This window comes from Fukomys damarensis, unplaced genomic scaffold, assembly GCF_012274545.1.
Source record: "Fukomys damarensis isolate Sample0158 unplaced genomic scaffold, DMR_v1.0_HiC HiC_scaffold_12, whole genome shotgun sequence".
Lineage (NCBI taxonomy): Eukaryota > Metazoa > Chordata > Mammalia > Rodentia > Bathyergidae > Fukomys > Fukomys damarensis.
The window spans coordinates 18,246,045-18,262,184 of record NW_022900924.1 but is presented as its reverse complement, the minus strand read 5'-3'; the positions used below and the strand labels follow the sequence as shown (position 1 = coordinate 18,262,184).

The 16,140-nt window shown below is 43.6% G+C and overlaps 1 protein-coding gene across 9 annotated transcripts in view; it reads left to right on the top strand.

Moving 5' to 3' along the window:
- Clip1 (CAP-Gly domain containing linker protein 1) overlaps positions 1 to 16,140 on the top strand; it is a 118,915-nt gene that overhangs the window by 88,583 nt on the left and 14,192 nt on the right. For all 9 annotated transcript variants that reach the window (XM_033762458.1, XM_033762459.1, XM_010604358.2 and 6 more), the window contains 2 exons: positions 1,093 to 1,199; positions 7,462 to 7,582. In XM_033762458.1, the coding sequence (XP_033618349.1) occupies positions 1,093 to 1,199; positions 7,462 to 7,582 (228 nt within the window). The remainder of the gene's footprint in view (positions 1 to 1,092; positions 1,200 to 7,461; positions 7,583 to 16,140) is intronic.

Here is a 16,140-nt window from a genome sequence, read left to right as displayed (position 1 = left end):
TTTTTTTTTTTTTTTTTTTGGTACTGGGGATCAAACTCAGGATCTTGTGCTTGCGAGGCAGGCAGCAGAACCACTGAGCTAAATCCCCGGCCCAGACGCACTAACATTTTAAGGAATGTCTTTAACCTTTGAGGATAGGATCAGAAGTGTGTCCTCCCATAACATATCCTTTGATATGTCCATTGTACCCAAAATGCAAGACTAGATGAACCACACCTTGGGCCCATTTTCGGTAAATTGGAATATTAGAAGGCATTAAAAGGAGGTAGTGGAGTTCAGCCAGACACTTTGTAGGATTCTTGGCGGGCGATCTGTGACATGGCAATGGGAGACAACTCATGTTTCTGGAAGTGGGAGGTGAGTCCTGGTCCCAGGAGCACATCCTGTGTCCTGGATGGCTGTACAAATCCTGTCCACTCAAAGTGCAGCCACTCTGGGAGCCTGTCACAGGCCGTGCCCCTTGCTCTGTTACGTGCCTGGTTTTACCACGAGGGGCTCAAGCCCTAGCCTGATGGGCACCCTTCATTCTCACTGCATGGCTTCTTCCTCTTCAGGTTAAAGTTCAAATGGGCGACTTAAGTTTTTCCCAGCTACAAACACTGTGATTCATATAAATTTTTTTTTGTAACGAGGACTATGTAAATTTGGTACTGACCTTGAAAGTTTCCTACATTGCTAATCTACGGGGAAAGAAGGATTCACTTTATTACAAAGAATAATCCTTGTTGACGTCACTGTAACTCTTGCTTTTTTTTTTCTTCTTGTCTTGCTTTTTAAAGATGGATCATATGTGACTAGCAAGTTCATTGATAATCATGAAATTGTGTTCATGATGAAAATAAAATTTTAAAAATTTATGTAGCAATTTAGTATGATATTTTGGCCAGGTGTGCAGAAAGCTTACTCAACATAAGGAGAGTGTTTGCAGTTTATAATAAACCTGTCATTTGTAATTTCTTCACCCAAATGACACTTATTTTAGTAGGAAACTCATTTTATGTATTTTTAAAAATATATATTTTGGTAGTCTGTCTAGCCATTCCATTAAAAAATGAAATTATTTTATCAGGACTTTTTCTTTTGGTCTTTAAGTTGGATACACTCAAAGAGAACAACTTGAAAAATGTGGAAGAGCTGAACAAATCCAAAGAACTTCTGACTGTAGAGAATCAAAAAATGGAAGAATTCAGGAAAGAAATGTAAGTTTATCTCTTTTGAGAGAAATTATGAAGCTTTTTTTAAATAGGAAAAGTGAAACTAGTTCTTTAAAAAATAATTTGAAAAGTGCAATAAATCAAAAAAGAAAAAGTTACCCTTCTGTACCCCAAATACTATTATATCACCCCCAGAAGCATCTCAGTAACCACTATTAAGGTAGAATTAGAGCCGAATGAAACGATCCAAGGAGACTATGTGCTGACTGATAGTTGTAGACACCCCCATACTGGGGATCGAACTCAGGACCTTGTGCAGTGCCGCTGAGCTACATTCTTGGGCCAATGAGGTGCGTGCGTGCGTGTGTGTGTTTTGTACTGGAGTCGAACTCAGGAACTTGAGCTTGTGAAATAGGTGCAATGCCCCTGAGGTAATTCTCCAGCCTGTGGCCTAACGAACTGCAACATTTAGGATCTACTGTGACTTTAGAGCTTGAGGATACAAGTAGAATCAGAGGTTTAGATAGAAGTAGAATCAGATGATAGCAGTCTAAACATTTGGAACCATCAGACCTTTTTATTAAAACTCCCTTGGGCCAGGGATTTAGCTTAGGGACGCTGTTCTTGCCTTCTAAGCGCAAGGTCCTGAGTTCGATCCCTGGTACCAAAAAAAAAAAATTCAAAACTCCTTTCTGTAGGGGAGGAAACCAAACAGCATGGGAACTAAATGACGAGCATTTTTCAAAACTCTTTAGGGTTCACCCATGTTGATGTTTCCTTTGTTGATGCCATAGCTGTCAGAGGTTGGTGTTCATGTGGCATTTTAAGTGATGGGTTACAATATAGCTTTCATTGGGTCTTCCGTTCAATAACATCACTGTATCAACCACTGGTGAACCTAAAAATCTAACACTAGTTAATCTGGTGAACACGTGGGTATGTGTGTCCTTCACATAAGGGTGCACAGATAAATGTCAGTGGTCCCCACCTTTCGCAGGTTTGTGTTATTTCTAGTTTTGGTTTTGGTTTTTTTTTTTTTTTTTTTTGTTTTGGGTTTGGTTTTTTTTTTTTTTTTTGGAGATAGGGTCTTACTATGTAGTTCAGACTACCCTGAAACTCACTATATAGCCCAGGCTGGTCTCGAACTCACAGTGATCCTCCTGCCTCAGCCTCCCGAGTGCTGGGATTACAGGTATGCGTCACCACATCCGGTTCATTTCTAGTTTTAATAAAACATGAAATTGGGACAGAGACAAAAGCATTGGTTCAAAGCTTCTGTTCCTAACAAAGCATCATTTGTGCATCACATTTGAATTAAACTAGTGTGTCTGTCTCCTCAGAGTCACTCACTCCTCTAGGAATAGTTAGATCTGAGCTCCTCACTTGCGGAGGTGCCCAGCTATTGGTGATTGACCCCATCCTCAGTCTCAGTATTAAAGGTGTCCTGCGGTGTCTCAGCAGCTCCCATTAGTTCCCCTGTTGCAGCAGAGCAGCTCTGTGTTGTAGCCAAGTGCCACAGCTCGGAAGGCACAGCTGAGCATTACACCTCAGTGTGGCAGCTCTGGAACGCAGCTCTGAAGTGCAGCTGAGCTTTATAGCTCTGTGTGGCAGCTCTGGGTCACATCTCTCATTCTTTGAAAACTTGAGACTCTGGTGGTCATTTGAAGAGGTGGAGAAAAACCTTTATTACACTGGCAAGCCCTGGAGGGCTCAGAAGAGACTGAGCACTCTACAGGTAGGCAAGCATTCTCACTGAAGCAAAGGGGCAGAGTTACAGAACATTCCTGAAACACAGGCTTTGTGAACATGCTCACTAAAGCAAGGGGGTGGAGTTTCAGAAAATTCCTGAAGCTGTGGGGCGGAGCTACAGAGCATTCTTGAGAAGGGGCAGAGCTTAACCTTCTAGTGAGGTTATGAGAGGGCTGAGCTTGACAGAACATTCCTGGAAGGTCACACAGTTCAAACAGTCATAAACCATTTTGATACATTGGGCAGGAGCCCAGCAACACAACTTATATTTCCAAGATAAAACATTCTGTGGAAAAAAAAATGGAGGTAAGGCAAGGGCCTGTCTTATTGTCTAGCACTTCTCTGTCCCCATATACACAAGCTTACAAACTCATACTATGATTGTGGCCGTTAGGGAGAATCTTAAATTTCTGGATGTTGGGCACAGTGGCCCATGCCCATGATCCCAGCACTTGGGAAGCTGATGCAGGAGGGTCGCTGTAAGTTCGAGGCCAACCTGAATGACATAGTAAGACCCTGTCTGAAAAAAACCAAAAAACAACCTTTTCGCCTACCAAAGCCAAAAAATACAATAGATAATTTGTCACGGTGACACGAAAAATGAATTCATTTGTAGGAATATGACAGTTGAGTTATTTTCAAATAGGGTGGGTCCAGTTACAGTTTGGGATTTTTTTCCTGAGACACAAGTAGTCATGCTAACCCTGAGCATTCCAGAACACTGAACTGGCTTTAATTCTTTTTTGTTGTTGTTGGTTTTTTTTCGTTCTGAGGATTGAACTCAGGACCTTGCACTTGCAAGACAGGCAGCGAAATCACTCAGCTAAATCCCTGGCCCTGGCTTTAGTTCTTTTGTCATACAGGCCGCTACAGCGGGAGGTTGTGAGCAGCAGAAGATTCTCTGACTGACCTCCTGTTGCTGTAGCCCCACTCCTGAGCTCTCTGGGGCACACTAGATAATAGAAGGGCAGGGCTGAGAGGAGAGAGGTTTTAGGGTTTAGGTGACACTGCAATCACTCCTGCTGAGGAATCTCATTGCATCAGTGAGATCATCCTGCAGTGTCAGAGTCCTCCCCAAATCCTGATATGTTACCTGCCCATCAGTGTGGGGTTGGTCTCATCCCCATCAAGAGAGATTATCAGGCCAGAGGTATAGCTCAGGGTAGAGCACTTGCCAAGCAGGCACAAGGCCCTAGGTTCCATCTCCAGCACTCCCCAAAAAGGGAGAAAACTTTGTGCCTGCTTCCTAGCATTACTCCAGTGATGAGTCAAAGTTTGCTTCATGCCTGTAGAACCAAAGGCCTGGGAATAAAAGACTGACCCCAGCTGCTGTCACCATTATGTCCCTGGTACTGTCCCAGGAGGGAAGGAGCAGCTCCAGGCAGACTGAGCCGGGCCTGGTTTAGACGGGCTGCCTTGTTCCTGCCCACGAGGCCCCAGAGGATCCCGTCTTCCATTCAGTGTCCAGGCACCCCGAGGCCCGTGTGTGGCTTTCCATAGAAGCTAGGTGAGGGCAGCGTGGGAAGTGGTTGGGAGGTCTTGTCTTCTAGACTGCCCACATTTCAGGGCCTGTCTGCTGTCAGAGGACTGTGTGACGGGAGCAGTGCTTCTCAGTGCAGTTGTCTTGTGGTCCTTTGTCACGCTCGTTGGTTCTCAGCCTGGAGGATGAGCAGCTGTTTGCTTTCCTGTGGCTCTGTGGCTGTGGGGGGTGCTCCTAATGTCCTTAAGAGTTGTGGTGTTTGTTTCTCCCTCACCCTATGGCACTGAAGGAAAAGATTACTAGGGTGGCCTGGACTTCTAATAGGAACCCTCTCCTTGGCACTGAAAGCAAGTACTTGTCACTGATTCCCTTTCCCTCAGTGGTACTTACTAAGCTGGTTTTAGAAAAGTCCTTGATTTTAATTAGCAAGCTACTGCTTTGAACTGGAGAATGGCAATAAAACAGTTTCTCGCTAGTCTTTGGTATCGGGGAAGTTTTTGTTTTTGTTTTAGTGTAGTTTTGTTTTGTTTTTTGGTACCAGGGTCAAACTTGGAACGTTGCATTTGCAAGGCAAACTGCTTTAACTTTTTTTTTTTTGGTTTTTTGAGACAGGGTCTCACTACATAGTTGAGACTGACCTGGAACTCACTATGTAGCCCAGGCTGGTCTCGAGCTCACAGCGATCCTCCTGCCTTAGCCTCCCAAGTGCTGAGATTACAAGTGTATACCCACTACACCTAGCCCTCAGCTTTGTTTTTTTTTTGGTACCGGGGATTGAACTAGGGTCCTTGTGCTTGCAAGGCAGGCCACCGAACCGCTGAGCTAAATCCCTGGCCCAGCCCTCAGCTTTTAAACTACAGAATCTTTTTTGTTTTAAGACACCTTGTCCTGGAGAGAAAGTGTTTTTTTGTTTGCTTGTTTTTATTGTTAGAAATGGCCGGGGATTTGCAGATGGCTTCAGCTGTCATCTGAACAAGGAAAAAAATAATGGCTGGCACAGCACCTGCCTGGCAAGCCCAAGGCCCTGAGTTCAATTTCTGGTACCAAAAAAAGAATTAAATTCTTAGAAATGTTTTTGTGGTGTTTTCAGATTCATTCAGTCCAGAGTTAGGACTGCAGGAGTATCTTTTCTTCATGAAATGCACCCCACCCCACCCCACCCCTGAGAAACTGAAGCGCGCCCTTGTATTGGAATCACCTTTCAACTGTAATGCTGGTTCTTTGGTTCTACTGCTTACTGACTCTAGGATTTGGGGCAAATCTCTGACTGATTTTCTCATCTTAAAAAATAAATAATAACAGCTTCCCTGTGCTTTGAGGTTTAAATGAGAAAATGTACATGAAACCATTTGGTATTTTTAAAACAGTAAATAGCATGGGTTAATACTTAAAGACATTTGGACCATATTTGGATTACCTCTTTGACTCCTCATTTTAATTTTCCTTACTGCAGGCTCTTAATATAAACTCAGAGTTTAAAAAACTTGAAAAGATAAAGATCTTTTAAAAGGGAAAGAAGAGGAGCATAAATATCTTTATCTGGCCACACAAATGCTGGGACCAGCTAGCCCCATGAAGGCAGTGACCACAGTGTGTGGCCTGTGGCAATTGCTGATTGTCTGATTTATCAAGGATTGATGGACTTTTGCCAGGAAGTGAACTTTAGCTATGGGATGTCTGTACACAGAGAGATATAGATGGGTACATTGGTTATAGTAGATGGATCCATAATTAAAGTCATGACTCTTTCTGAATGGCTAATTACCTGAGGCTAATATTCCTTCTCCCATCTTTCTCTCTCTCTCTTTCTCTCTCTTTCTCTCTTTCTTTCTTTCTTTTTTCCTCTGTAAAAAGCCTGAGTGTGCTATAAGAGAGGTTTTGGGGATTTACCTCCCTAAATCTTCATGAGGTCATCATAGTATGCACATTATAGGTAGGTAGAGAATGAAAAATGGGAGAAAAATTGAAGCTGCCAAGCACCGTCACCCATTAGACAATTGAAGTTAAAAATAGATGTGTTCATGCCTCAGCAGATGGATTCTCACCCAGATGACTGGATTCAGAATTCAGCCATGTATGACAGCTTGTGGAGTGGAGTTTATCCAGCACAGACTTACTTAAAATTCATAATTGCACCAAAACCTTCTATGGCATAAAACTAAAATACAGTGATCAAGTAAAATATTTTGAATATCCACATGTAAAGGATAATAATTTAGAATGTGTATTTTGGGTTGATTTTAATAATGAGAAGATGTTTATAAATTTATATATGTGTTTATATTTTATATGTTGATACCCACAGATTATCAGGCTGTATTATATTTTTATTAGTAGCTGCTGCTGCTGCTGCTGCTTCATTATAAATTAGTATTGTGGAAAGAATGCCATGAAAGTAAGACACCTACCGCGTAATTAGAAAACATTTTTGGGGGCATTTCATGTTGACGTGTCCTAAAACTATACTCAGATTCACATTAGCACTTGACTCTGACTGATAGGGGAAATGAAACCATTGGCTTTTTATTTCTATAAAAGTAAAGCAGAATAAGGGCCAGAGATTTAGCTCAGTGGTGCTGCCTCCTGCCTCGCAAGCACAAGGTCCCCAGTTTGATCCCCACTACCAAAAAAGATAAAAAATAAATAAATGTAAAGCAGAATACAGATCTGTGTAGCTAGAACAGTATCTTGGCAGCAAATTAGATCACGTTATCAATGTAGGTTTTAGTATAATTATCTAAATGGAAGTATTCCTAAAGACTGGACTGCTGTACTGACCATTTGTCATTTATTCTGTAGCAGAAGTCTTTTTTGTATGTAGTGTGTGGGGGTGGTAAGGGGATGGTTATAGCGTTTATTAGGTTTTTAAAAATGTAATAACTGTGGGCGGCCATCCTCCTTTTGCGAGGTTAAAGCTATGTGGCCCCTCCTGCATGCAGATGACACTGTCTCCTGTTGTTATAGGGCCTGTTGGACACGTGACCAGCTGTTTTCCTCAGTGCTGTGAAGCTGGTTGTCTCCCACAGTTTCCTTGCCTGTCTTGTTTCTATGGTAACCGTGCACTCACTGTCCTTGCAGAGAAACCCTAAAGCAGGCGGCAGCTCAGAAGTCCCAGCAGCTCTCAGCGTTGCAGGAAGAGAACATCAAACTTGCCGAGGAGCTGGGGAGAAGCAGGGACGAAGTCACAAGTCATCAAAAGGTCAGTGGACCTTTAGTGGGGGTTTCTAGATTTGTATGCTGATGTCTGCTGCTGTTGGTGGTGTGCCTGGAAGCAACTCAGAGATCTCAGCATGGTTGGGTTATTCCAAATGAGATTTTCAAGTAACCTGTATTGTGTGTCTCTTTGTTTGTAAGTGTTTTTGCAGTAAGACTTAGGGCAGAAGCAAATTGACAGGGCCATTAAAACACACACACACACACACACACACACACACACACACACACACAACTGGACCCTGCAAGCAAGTGGTGAAGAAGTCTCTATTGATGTATTGATGATCTTATAGCAGTGCACTTAGAGGAAAGGGACAGTATCTTCTTACTACTGTTTGAATTTCAAATTATTTTTCCTCAAAATCTTAGTCTTTTATCAAAACTGTCTGTAAGGAAATAGATTCTATACTGTGGATTTGTTATGAGGATTCGCAGTTGATTTTAAATAGAACACTGCTTTCCTTTAAATTCAAAAAATGTTTTATTTCCTAGTGAAACTGAATTGGAATAAATGGAATGTGGGTTATAACTGGAGGGCACCACAACCCATTTGCTTCTATATTTAAATTACAGAGGCTTCTGACAGAAGTTGATTAAACATGGAACATTGATTACACAGGACACTGTATTCTGCTTTGGGTTGGCGACAGCTCAATCAGAGTGCTGAATTATTAGCCACATCAGACCTCAGAGCAGCAGCTCGGGATGATGTTAGAGACTTCGTGTGTGCTCATTCATTCTTGCTGTGGACTGCCATGGGAACAATGATTGTAAACCTTGCAAATGTTAATTACCACCTGGGATAGAGGAATTTGGGGTCCTTGGATTGTGTTCATTGACACAGTGCACTTTGTGGTGAAAGCACTTTTTGGAGTTTGATTTTGGACTTTAAAACCTTTGTTACAGCTTTCCAAAGTTTTCTCATTTCATGAGAGGGGAGCTGCATCTCTAGATTCCACAGGGTGGTGGTGCTGTTGCTGATAGTAGCTGATGTATGGGTCCGTCCTGTTTGGCAGGCACAATTAAAGGACAGCTACTATCTCAATCCCTACTGCAGTTCTGTTAATCTGTTAATGACCTAATTGTAAAAAAGTAGAAGCACAAAGCAGATAGTCATTTAGTTAACATCCCCTGGTGAGTAGAGTCAAGAGTTGTTTCCTGTCTTCTGACTTGGCTGGAAAAGCTTCAGTGCGTGTTGATTTATGTAGGGGGTCACTGCATGGGAGAAAACGGAGTTCATGAGAAATGGAAGCTCTTTGACCTGAAGAGGTTCTTTTTTTCCTGGCACAAGCTGTAGCTGTAAACATTTGGTATCTCCAAACTCAGTGTGTCCACTAGGGCTTGGGGTGGAGGGATTTCAGCCAAGTGCTGAGTCTGTTTCGGTCTCTTTTCCATCCTGTCACTGGACATCTCTGATGAAAGGCAGATCCGGTGACTGAGAACGGAGGTCGCCCTCTCATGCTGAGACTGACCGATGATTACATTTCTTGTCTGTGTCACTCAGAGCCAAGGCAGCTTGGGGGATCCTGTGTCTCTCTGGGCAGCTCTGCATCCTAGCAGCTCTGTTCTCTTCACGAGAGGGCTATCGACTGGCTTCTTCCGGGAAAGGGTGTTAGAAAAACAGTGCTAAAAGAGTAACTGCCTTTTAAAGAATGAGATGGTGGTTCTACCATTTGTCATTTTTGGTGTTTTACTCCGAAGCAGCAAGTGAGTGTAAACTAAAACATGAAAGTATGGGTTTGTGGGAATAGCTAAAAGTGGCAGTGAATAGCTGGGTGTGGTGGGCACACCTGTTGTCCTAGTGCTTAGGAGGCTGAGGCAGGAGGAATGCAAATTTGAGTAGAGCCTGGGCAACTTAGTGACTTTTTCTTTTCTTTTTGTTTCTTTTCATTTTTTTGAGACAGGGTCTCACTGTGTAGACTAGGCTGCCCTTAAGCTCACTATGTAGTCTAGGCTTGCCTCACACTTTGTGGTGATCCTCCTGCCTCAGCCTCCTGAGTGCTGGGATTATACAATTTAGTGACTTTGTGAGAAGCTATCTCAAAATTTAAAAAAGAAAGAAAAAAAAAGAAAAACAAGTGCTGGAGATAATAGCTCAATATGAAAACACTTGGTTCAATCTCCAGAGAGAGAGAGAAAAAAGATGAGATGCAGTCTTAGTTTATAGAAAATGGATTAATTCATCAGGCTTTATTACTCATATTATATAATTCCTAAGACTCTAAAGTGCTGTTTCTTTCTGTAAAATTATGAATTTTCACTTAGCTACTTTCTGCACTTAAGTCAAACTGTTGGTCAGCTCTGTTAGAAATATATACAGAGCTATAGTAATTGGCAGAAATGCTGCTTTGTTTTAGAAAGCTGGTGTTTTTTAGTGATAGTAGTTGCTGTTTCTCACCAGAAACCTCATTTGAGCTGGGGCTTGGTGGTGCCCACTAGTAATCCTGGCCTTTGGGAGGCTGAGGCACAAGGATCCCCCTGAGTTCAAGGCCAACCTGGTCTACGTAGTGGGGCAGGGAGGAGGGAGGACCTCACTTGACCTGGCTGCCCGGAGCAGCGTGCGGGGGAGGTGCTCTGACAGGGGTGAGGGCCCTGCTTGCTTGTGGCCCTCAGGAAGGGAGTTGGCCAGGCCAGAGAGCTCGTGTGTGTGTGTGTGTGTGTGTGTGTGTGTGTGTGTGTGCAGCTTGCGTTGCTTGCTCTCCATGTCAGACTCCTCTCCAGCTAAAAGTCTTTCTTTAAGTCTCCTTTCTGAGGTTAGTTTTCATTTTAAAAAGGGAGCAGGGCAATAGTTAAGAGTCAGTTAGGATTTTGAGCAGCAGAAGTGTTTGATTACCTGGCATCAGTAATGACAGGAGTCTTTTCGGAGACAGGGTCTCACTGTGTAGTTGAATCTGACCTGGAACTCACTATGTAGCCCAGGCTCTCTCGAACTCACAGTGATCCTCCTGCCTCAGCCTCCTGAGTGCTGGGATTATAGGCATGTGCGCCTGGCTGACAGGAGTCTTAATAAAATGTCACACATGGAGGCGAGTGGTGGCTCACACCTGTAATCCCAACAGTGGGGGAGACTGAGTTAGGAGGACCGTAAGTTCAGGCCCAACCTGAGCAATTTAGTGAATTATGAAGATCCTGTCTTGAAATAAAAATTTAAAAAAAGACTGGGCATGTAGCTTAGTGCAAAGGCCCCACAGTTCAATCCCCGGTACTGGAAAAACAAAACACACATGTGGAATGTACTGCTTTTTGGTGTTGGGGGGTTGATTTTTTTGAGACAAGAGTCTCACTATATAGTTCAAACTGAAGGTGATCCTCCTACCTCAGCCTGCAGAGTGCTGGTATTAAAGGTGTGTGCCACTGCACCTAGCTCAAGTGTGCCGTCTTTTAAAAGAGAATTAAGATAGATTAAGCAGAATTAAGAAAAGATAAATTAAGTCCTAGGAAATTATTCTGTTCAGTCTAAGAGTAGTCATGCCTTGCCTTCTTCTGATGACTCCAGAATTATGAAGATTGTTTTACAGTTGCTGTGAGCCGTGTGCGCTCACGTTCAGGTTCTTGCTCAGTGCCCTGACCGATGCTTGTTGCCCCGGCTTGCGTGTGTGAGTGGAGTTCACCATTTTAGAGTGCGCTGCTCAGGGACATTCTGCTGTACACTCACCATGTTGTGCAGCCATGACCTCTGAGTAGTCTCACTACCAGTAAGCAGTCACTGTCTTCATTCCTTGCCCCAGGCCTGGCAGTCACCAGGCTTTCAGTCTCCGTGGCTTGGCCTTTTCTGGGCATTTCATACGAATGGAGCCACACACTGCATGAGCTTTTGTGACAGACTGTTCTCAGTATGTTTTCCTGTTCACCCAGGTTGCAGTGTGAGTCAGTACTTCATTCCCTTGTGTACATGTAGAGGGTGGGACACTTGGTTCCTTTTCGCGGCTGAATAGTGCCCCCCTCAGTGGACATGCAGGCTGTGCTCATCCTCTTGTATCAGTGCCCAGTGCCTGCCTTCCCCATTCATGTCGTCCCTGGGCCCGGTGGCTGCAGCCCTTAGCGGCGGTCTCTAATTGCGATGTTGGATCTTCGGTGGGATAGGAAATCCTCCTTTTTTTGACAGTGTTTCTAGATCTTGCTACTGTCCACACTTGCCTCCCTTTCTTCATCTTTACTTTCAAGTTATTATTTTAAGGGTGGGGGTACCAGGGATTGAACTCAGGACCTTGTGCTTTCGAAGCAGATGGTGGAACCACTGAGCTAAATCCCCCGCCCTACTTTCACATTCGTAAGTCATCTGTTGTTGACTTTCATTTATCATTTTCCATTTTTCCATTTCCCTGCTGCCTTGATACTTACCCCAGTGGACCCCTGAAATGACCTCGGAATTGTGAAACTGACGGCTCCCTCTGAACTTTTGGGCCTGCCACCATCCGTCAGAGCGAGCTACCGCTGCCTTGCTGCCTTAGAGCACTAGGCGGCAGGCTGTGGGCCCTGGGCCGTGCTGCTCCTTCTCACCCTGCAGTGGTGAGGAGGAAGGAAGCGGAGCGCGATGTGGAGGTGTTTACAGTGAGGTCCCAGTCCTGTTTTACAGACTGAGAAACAGACCTCATGGCTGCTCTTGCCCCTTTTTCCAGTGGTTTCAGCTATTTCTAGTTTCATAGCTGTGTTGCAGGGATAGGGTTGCCAACGCCTGATCACCAGGTTAGTGGGGTGTTCGCAGTGCCTGAACGGTGGAGGCAGTCACTCAGATTCCAGAGAGCTCACGAGGCTTCAGGACTAACGGAAACCATAGAGTGTTATTTTCTTTTCATAGGGAAGTCTTCAATAGTAGTCATCTCAGGTGGGTACCTTTGATATGTCTGGTTTACCATTTCCAAGTCTCAGATGTATTGTACTTTATAAAGAAGAATTCTAAAAGTAAATACTGTGAGTTCTTCAGAACCCCCTGAGGCAGTCACCTCTGCGATGTCATTTCCAAACCCTACATGTATTCCACCTTGTAAAGATAGCAGACACCCTGAGCTGTCACTATAGGAACCATGCTGATTTTTCTCCTAGTTATTTGCAAAATGAAGCCACAGCTTGCTTTTGGAAATTGGACAGGAATTAGACGAGTCAATAACTATTTCACGGACAGTTTATCCTGACAGAGGTGACAGCGGAGGCAGTGTACAAAAACCTCGGCTTAGCATACAAAGGAAAATAGTGCTTTGCGTTACATAAAAAATTATTTGAATAAAACAACTGTTCAAAGAAGACATGATAGCGGTTGGGGATTTAGCTCAGTGGCACCGTCTCCCACCTTGCAAATGCAAGAATCCTGAGTTTAATCCCCATATCAAAACAAAACAAAAATGATCATACAACAGTTTAACAAGGAGTGAAGAATTAAATCGAAGACCCAAACCTCAGCCTATCAGAACTGCTAAGTAAACAGAATCCGAAAGGCACCTGTGAGTATTCTAAAACTACAAAGTCTTGAGCTAGTCATCGGAAGTAGAGAGGAAAACAAAGTTATTACAGCAGCGAGAAGCATGACATGGAGGTCAAAGATAATCCAAATGAGTACAATTAGCTCAACAAATGCAACAGAAAAAGGTACAGTCTTGTTTCACGTAACTTGTTGCTGCTGGCTTGAACTGGCAGTGCTAAATGCTTGACTGTCCCCTACCACCCAGTGGGTCATTGACGTGTGTACCAGCACTGAACCGTTCAGAGCTGCCGCAGCAAGACGTGCCAGTTACGTGCAGCCCTGTCGTAAATGTGTCAGTGGAACAGGTGCTTTCTGAGAGAGGTGCCATTAAGCGACGGCCTCGTGGCATGGACAACGCCTGGAGGGTGGAAGAGGTACCGCACACCAAGGCCAAGCGGCCTAGCTCCAGACCTCTAGACCTGTGTGACACTGGCTGTTGTGTATGTGAACACATCCAAGTGGATTTGTTTGGATTGAGTCTTTAACCACTTAACGGTTTTCCCTGTCTGTCACTTGGCAGCGTGTGGCAGCATGTTCATTTACACACTGTCCTGAGCATTGTTTGGACAGGTGTCATTTCAACCATTTGATTCTTGTATTGAATAAGTTTGATAAAATTATCATTTTTATATTTCCTCTTATATCATAAAATTAATGAAAAATATGCAATTTTTGGTCATCCTGTAATTAAAAAATTGGGCTGGTGAGTGGTAAAAATCCCACATTGCTCAGTCACTGGATATCGTCCTTCTGGGAAGGGTAAGACCTGGCAGAGGCGGCTCTGCCCCTCTCATCCACTCCTCAGCACCGACGGCAGGACCTGCCTTGAAAGGGGATCTGAGTGGTGCACCCCTCTGCCCACCCTGCCCTTCTTTCATCTCCGAGTGACTTTGCCACAAAAATTCACTGAATCCTGCTCTTCCCTCTCCCTTTGCTTTCTCTTCCAAGAACAGAAATCTGTCTGTCTGCGTGTGGGAGGCGAGACTAGAAATCCTCAGACACAGGGAATGTGTTTTGTGCTATCAAGGTAGAGATGCTATTTTGGACTTCAGAACACTTACTTAGCAAAGAGACTGAAATAGCCCAGATGAACCCCTCACTGGGGAATGGATGAGAGAAAACGGCCACACTGGCTTGATGAGATGAGTTCTTGGCTCTGAGAGCCCTGGCCCCCGAGCGCTGCTACTGCCTCCTACCCCCTGAGAGCGCGGCATCTGTCTGGCACATCCGTCCTTGCCGTGCGGACCCCGAGTGCCTACTAAGTGGGAGTCAGCGTTCCAAGACAGGAGACGGCAGTGAGCAGACATGGACGTGCTACTCCTCTTGAGGGTTTTTAATCATGTGGTTCTACTGAGCCCACAAAAGCAGGATTTGTGTACTTGTGTAAAATCTTTGAGCTCCTAATGGCCTTTATTGTACCCAAAGTCCTGTTTGTCTAGGTGACGTGATAGGTAGATTTAAAGCAAAGTACCTATCATGTTTATTTCCACTGAAATAGACAAGTTTCTTGACATTTTCTGGCTCTGTTCCATACACTATAATCAGTTTTGCTCTTCTTTCATTGTCATATTCTCATACATCCCTCCCTTGTTGTGTGTGTGTGTGTGTGTGTGTGTGTGTGTGTGTGTTGTTTTTTTGTTTGAGACAGGGTCACTGTGTAGTTCAGACTAGTCTTGAACTCCTGGTGATCTCCCCACCACACCCAGCTCTGCCCTCCCTTTTTATGTTTCATACCTTACTCTTATCCTCTGGTCATGAGAAATCCCAGGCAAACCGGGAGGCAGAGTGGGCCGGCCAGTGCTCTGTGTCAGGTACCACTGGTAGTAGTGAGCTCCTGGTTGCACTCAGCTACAGTTTCATTTGCCTGCTACACCATCTGCCCTGAGTGTCATGAGACAACTGATACCCTGACATTTCATCTGTAAATATTTTTATTTCTTAAAAAATGTATTCCTTTTAGGGGCTAGGGATTTAGCTCAGTGGTTCTGGGGCCTGCCTTGCAAGTTTGATCCCCAGTACTGGAAAAAAAAAAAGGCTTCCTTTTAAATTATAATGTTAGTTTTAAATTAGAAATGGCAAGGGCTGGTGCAGCTCAGTGGTGCCTCAACTGCCTGGCAAGCGCAAGGTCCTGAGTTCGATTTGCAGTACTGGAGGAAAAAGGAAGAGGGTCAGGGATTTAGCTCAGTGGTTCCGGCTCCTGCCTCACAAGCTCAAGGACCTGAGTTCAACCCTTGTACCCGCCAAAAAAAAAGAAAGAAAGAAAGAAGAAAGAAATGGCATACATGTTTATAACATGGATCAACTTGAAAAAGTACTACCTATACAGCCATCTCATTGGCAACATTATAAATAGTTGGGTATATCTTCCCTTACTGTCCATGCCAGCATTACAAATAAACACACACACACACACACACACACACACACACACACACACACACACACACACACCCCTTGGGTGTTATGTTCTTTGTTTTGTTTTTGAGACAGGATCTTGATGTATAGCGCAGGCTGGCTTTGAACTCACAGAGATCCTCCTGCCTCACCCTCCTAAATACTGGGATTATAGATGGGCACCACCACATTGTTGTTGTTGTTGTTGTTTTAAACCAAAGCTGTATTGTACAAATTACTCAAACTCCCCCCATCCCAGTCATCTTTGTTGATTTCTCATTTATAGAAAATAAAACTCATACTTAATAGGTGTGTGGTTTGGTGAGTTGTGATAAATACATAGTCATAAAACTGATTCAACAGTCAAGATTTCTTTAAAGGATTTTTAATGCCCCTTTATAGGTTGTTAGTGCCTAAGAATCCCTGAAAACCCCTTATATCTTTTCTGGCCCTGTAGTTTTGGCCAATCTAATAGGTCAAATAAATGTAATCAAAACAGTATGTATATGGGTACCAATGCCCTGTGATGAATATGATCATTGTATATCAGAAATAAAATAAAACTAATTTTAAAAAATAGTATGTAATCATAGTAAATATATTCATAATCATAGTAAATATAGATAGGTTAAATATTCCAATGAAAAGGCAATCATTGGCAAAATGGATTTTTTTTTTTTTTTTTTTTTTTT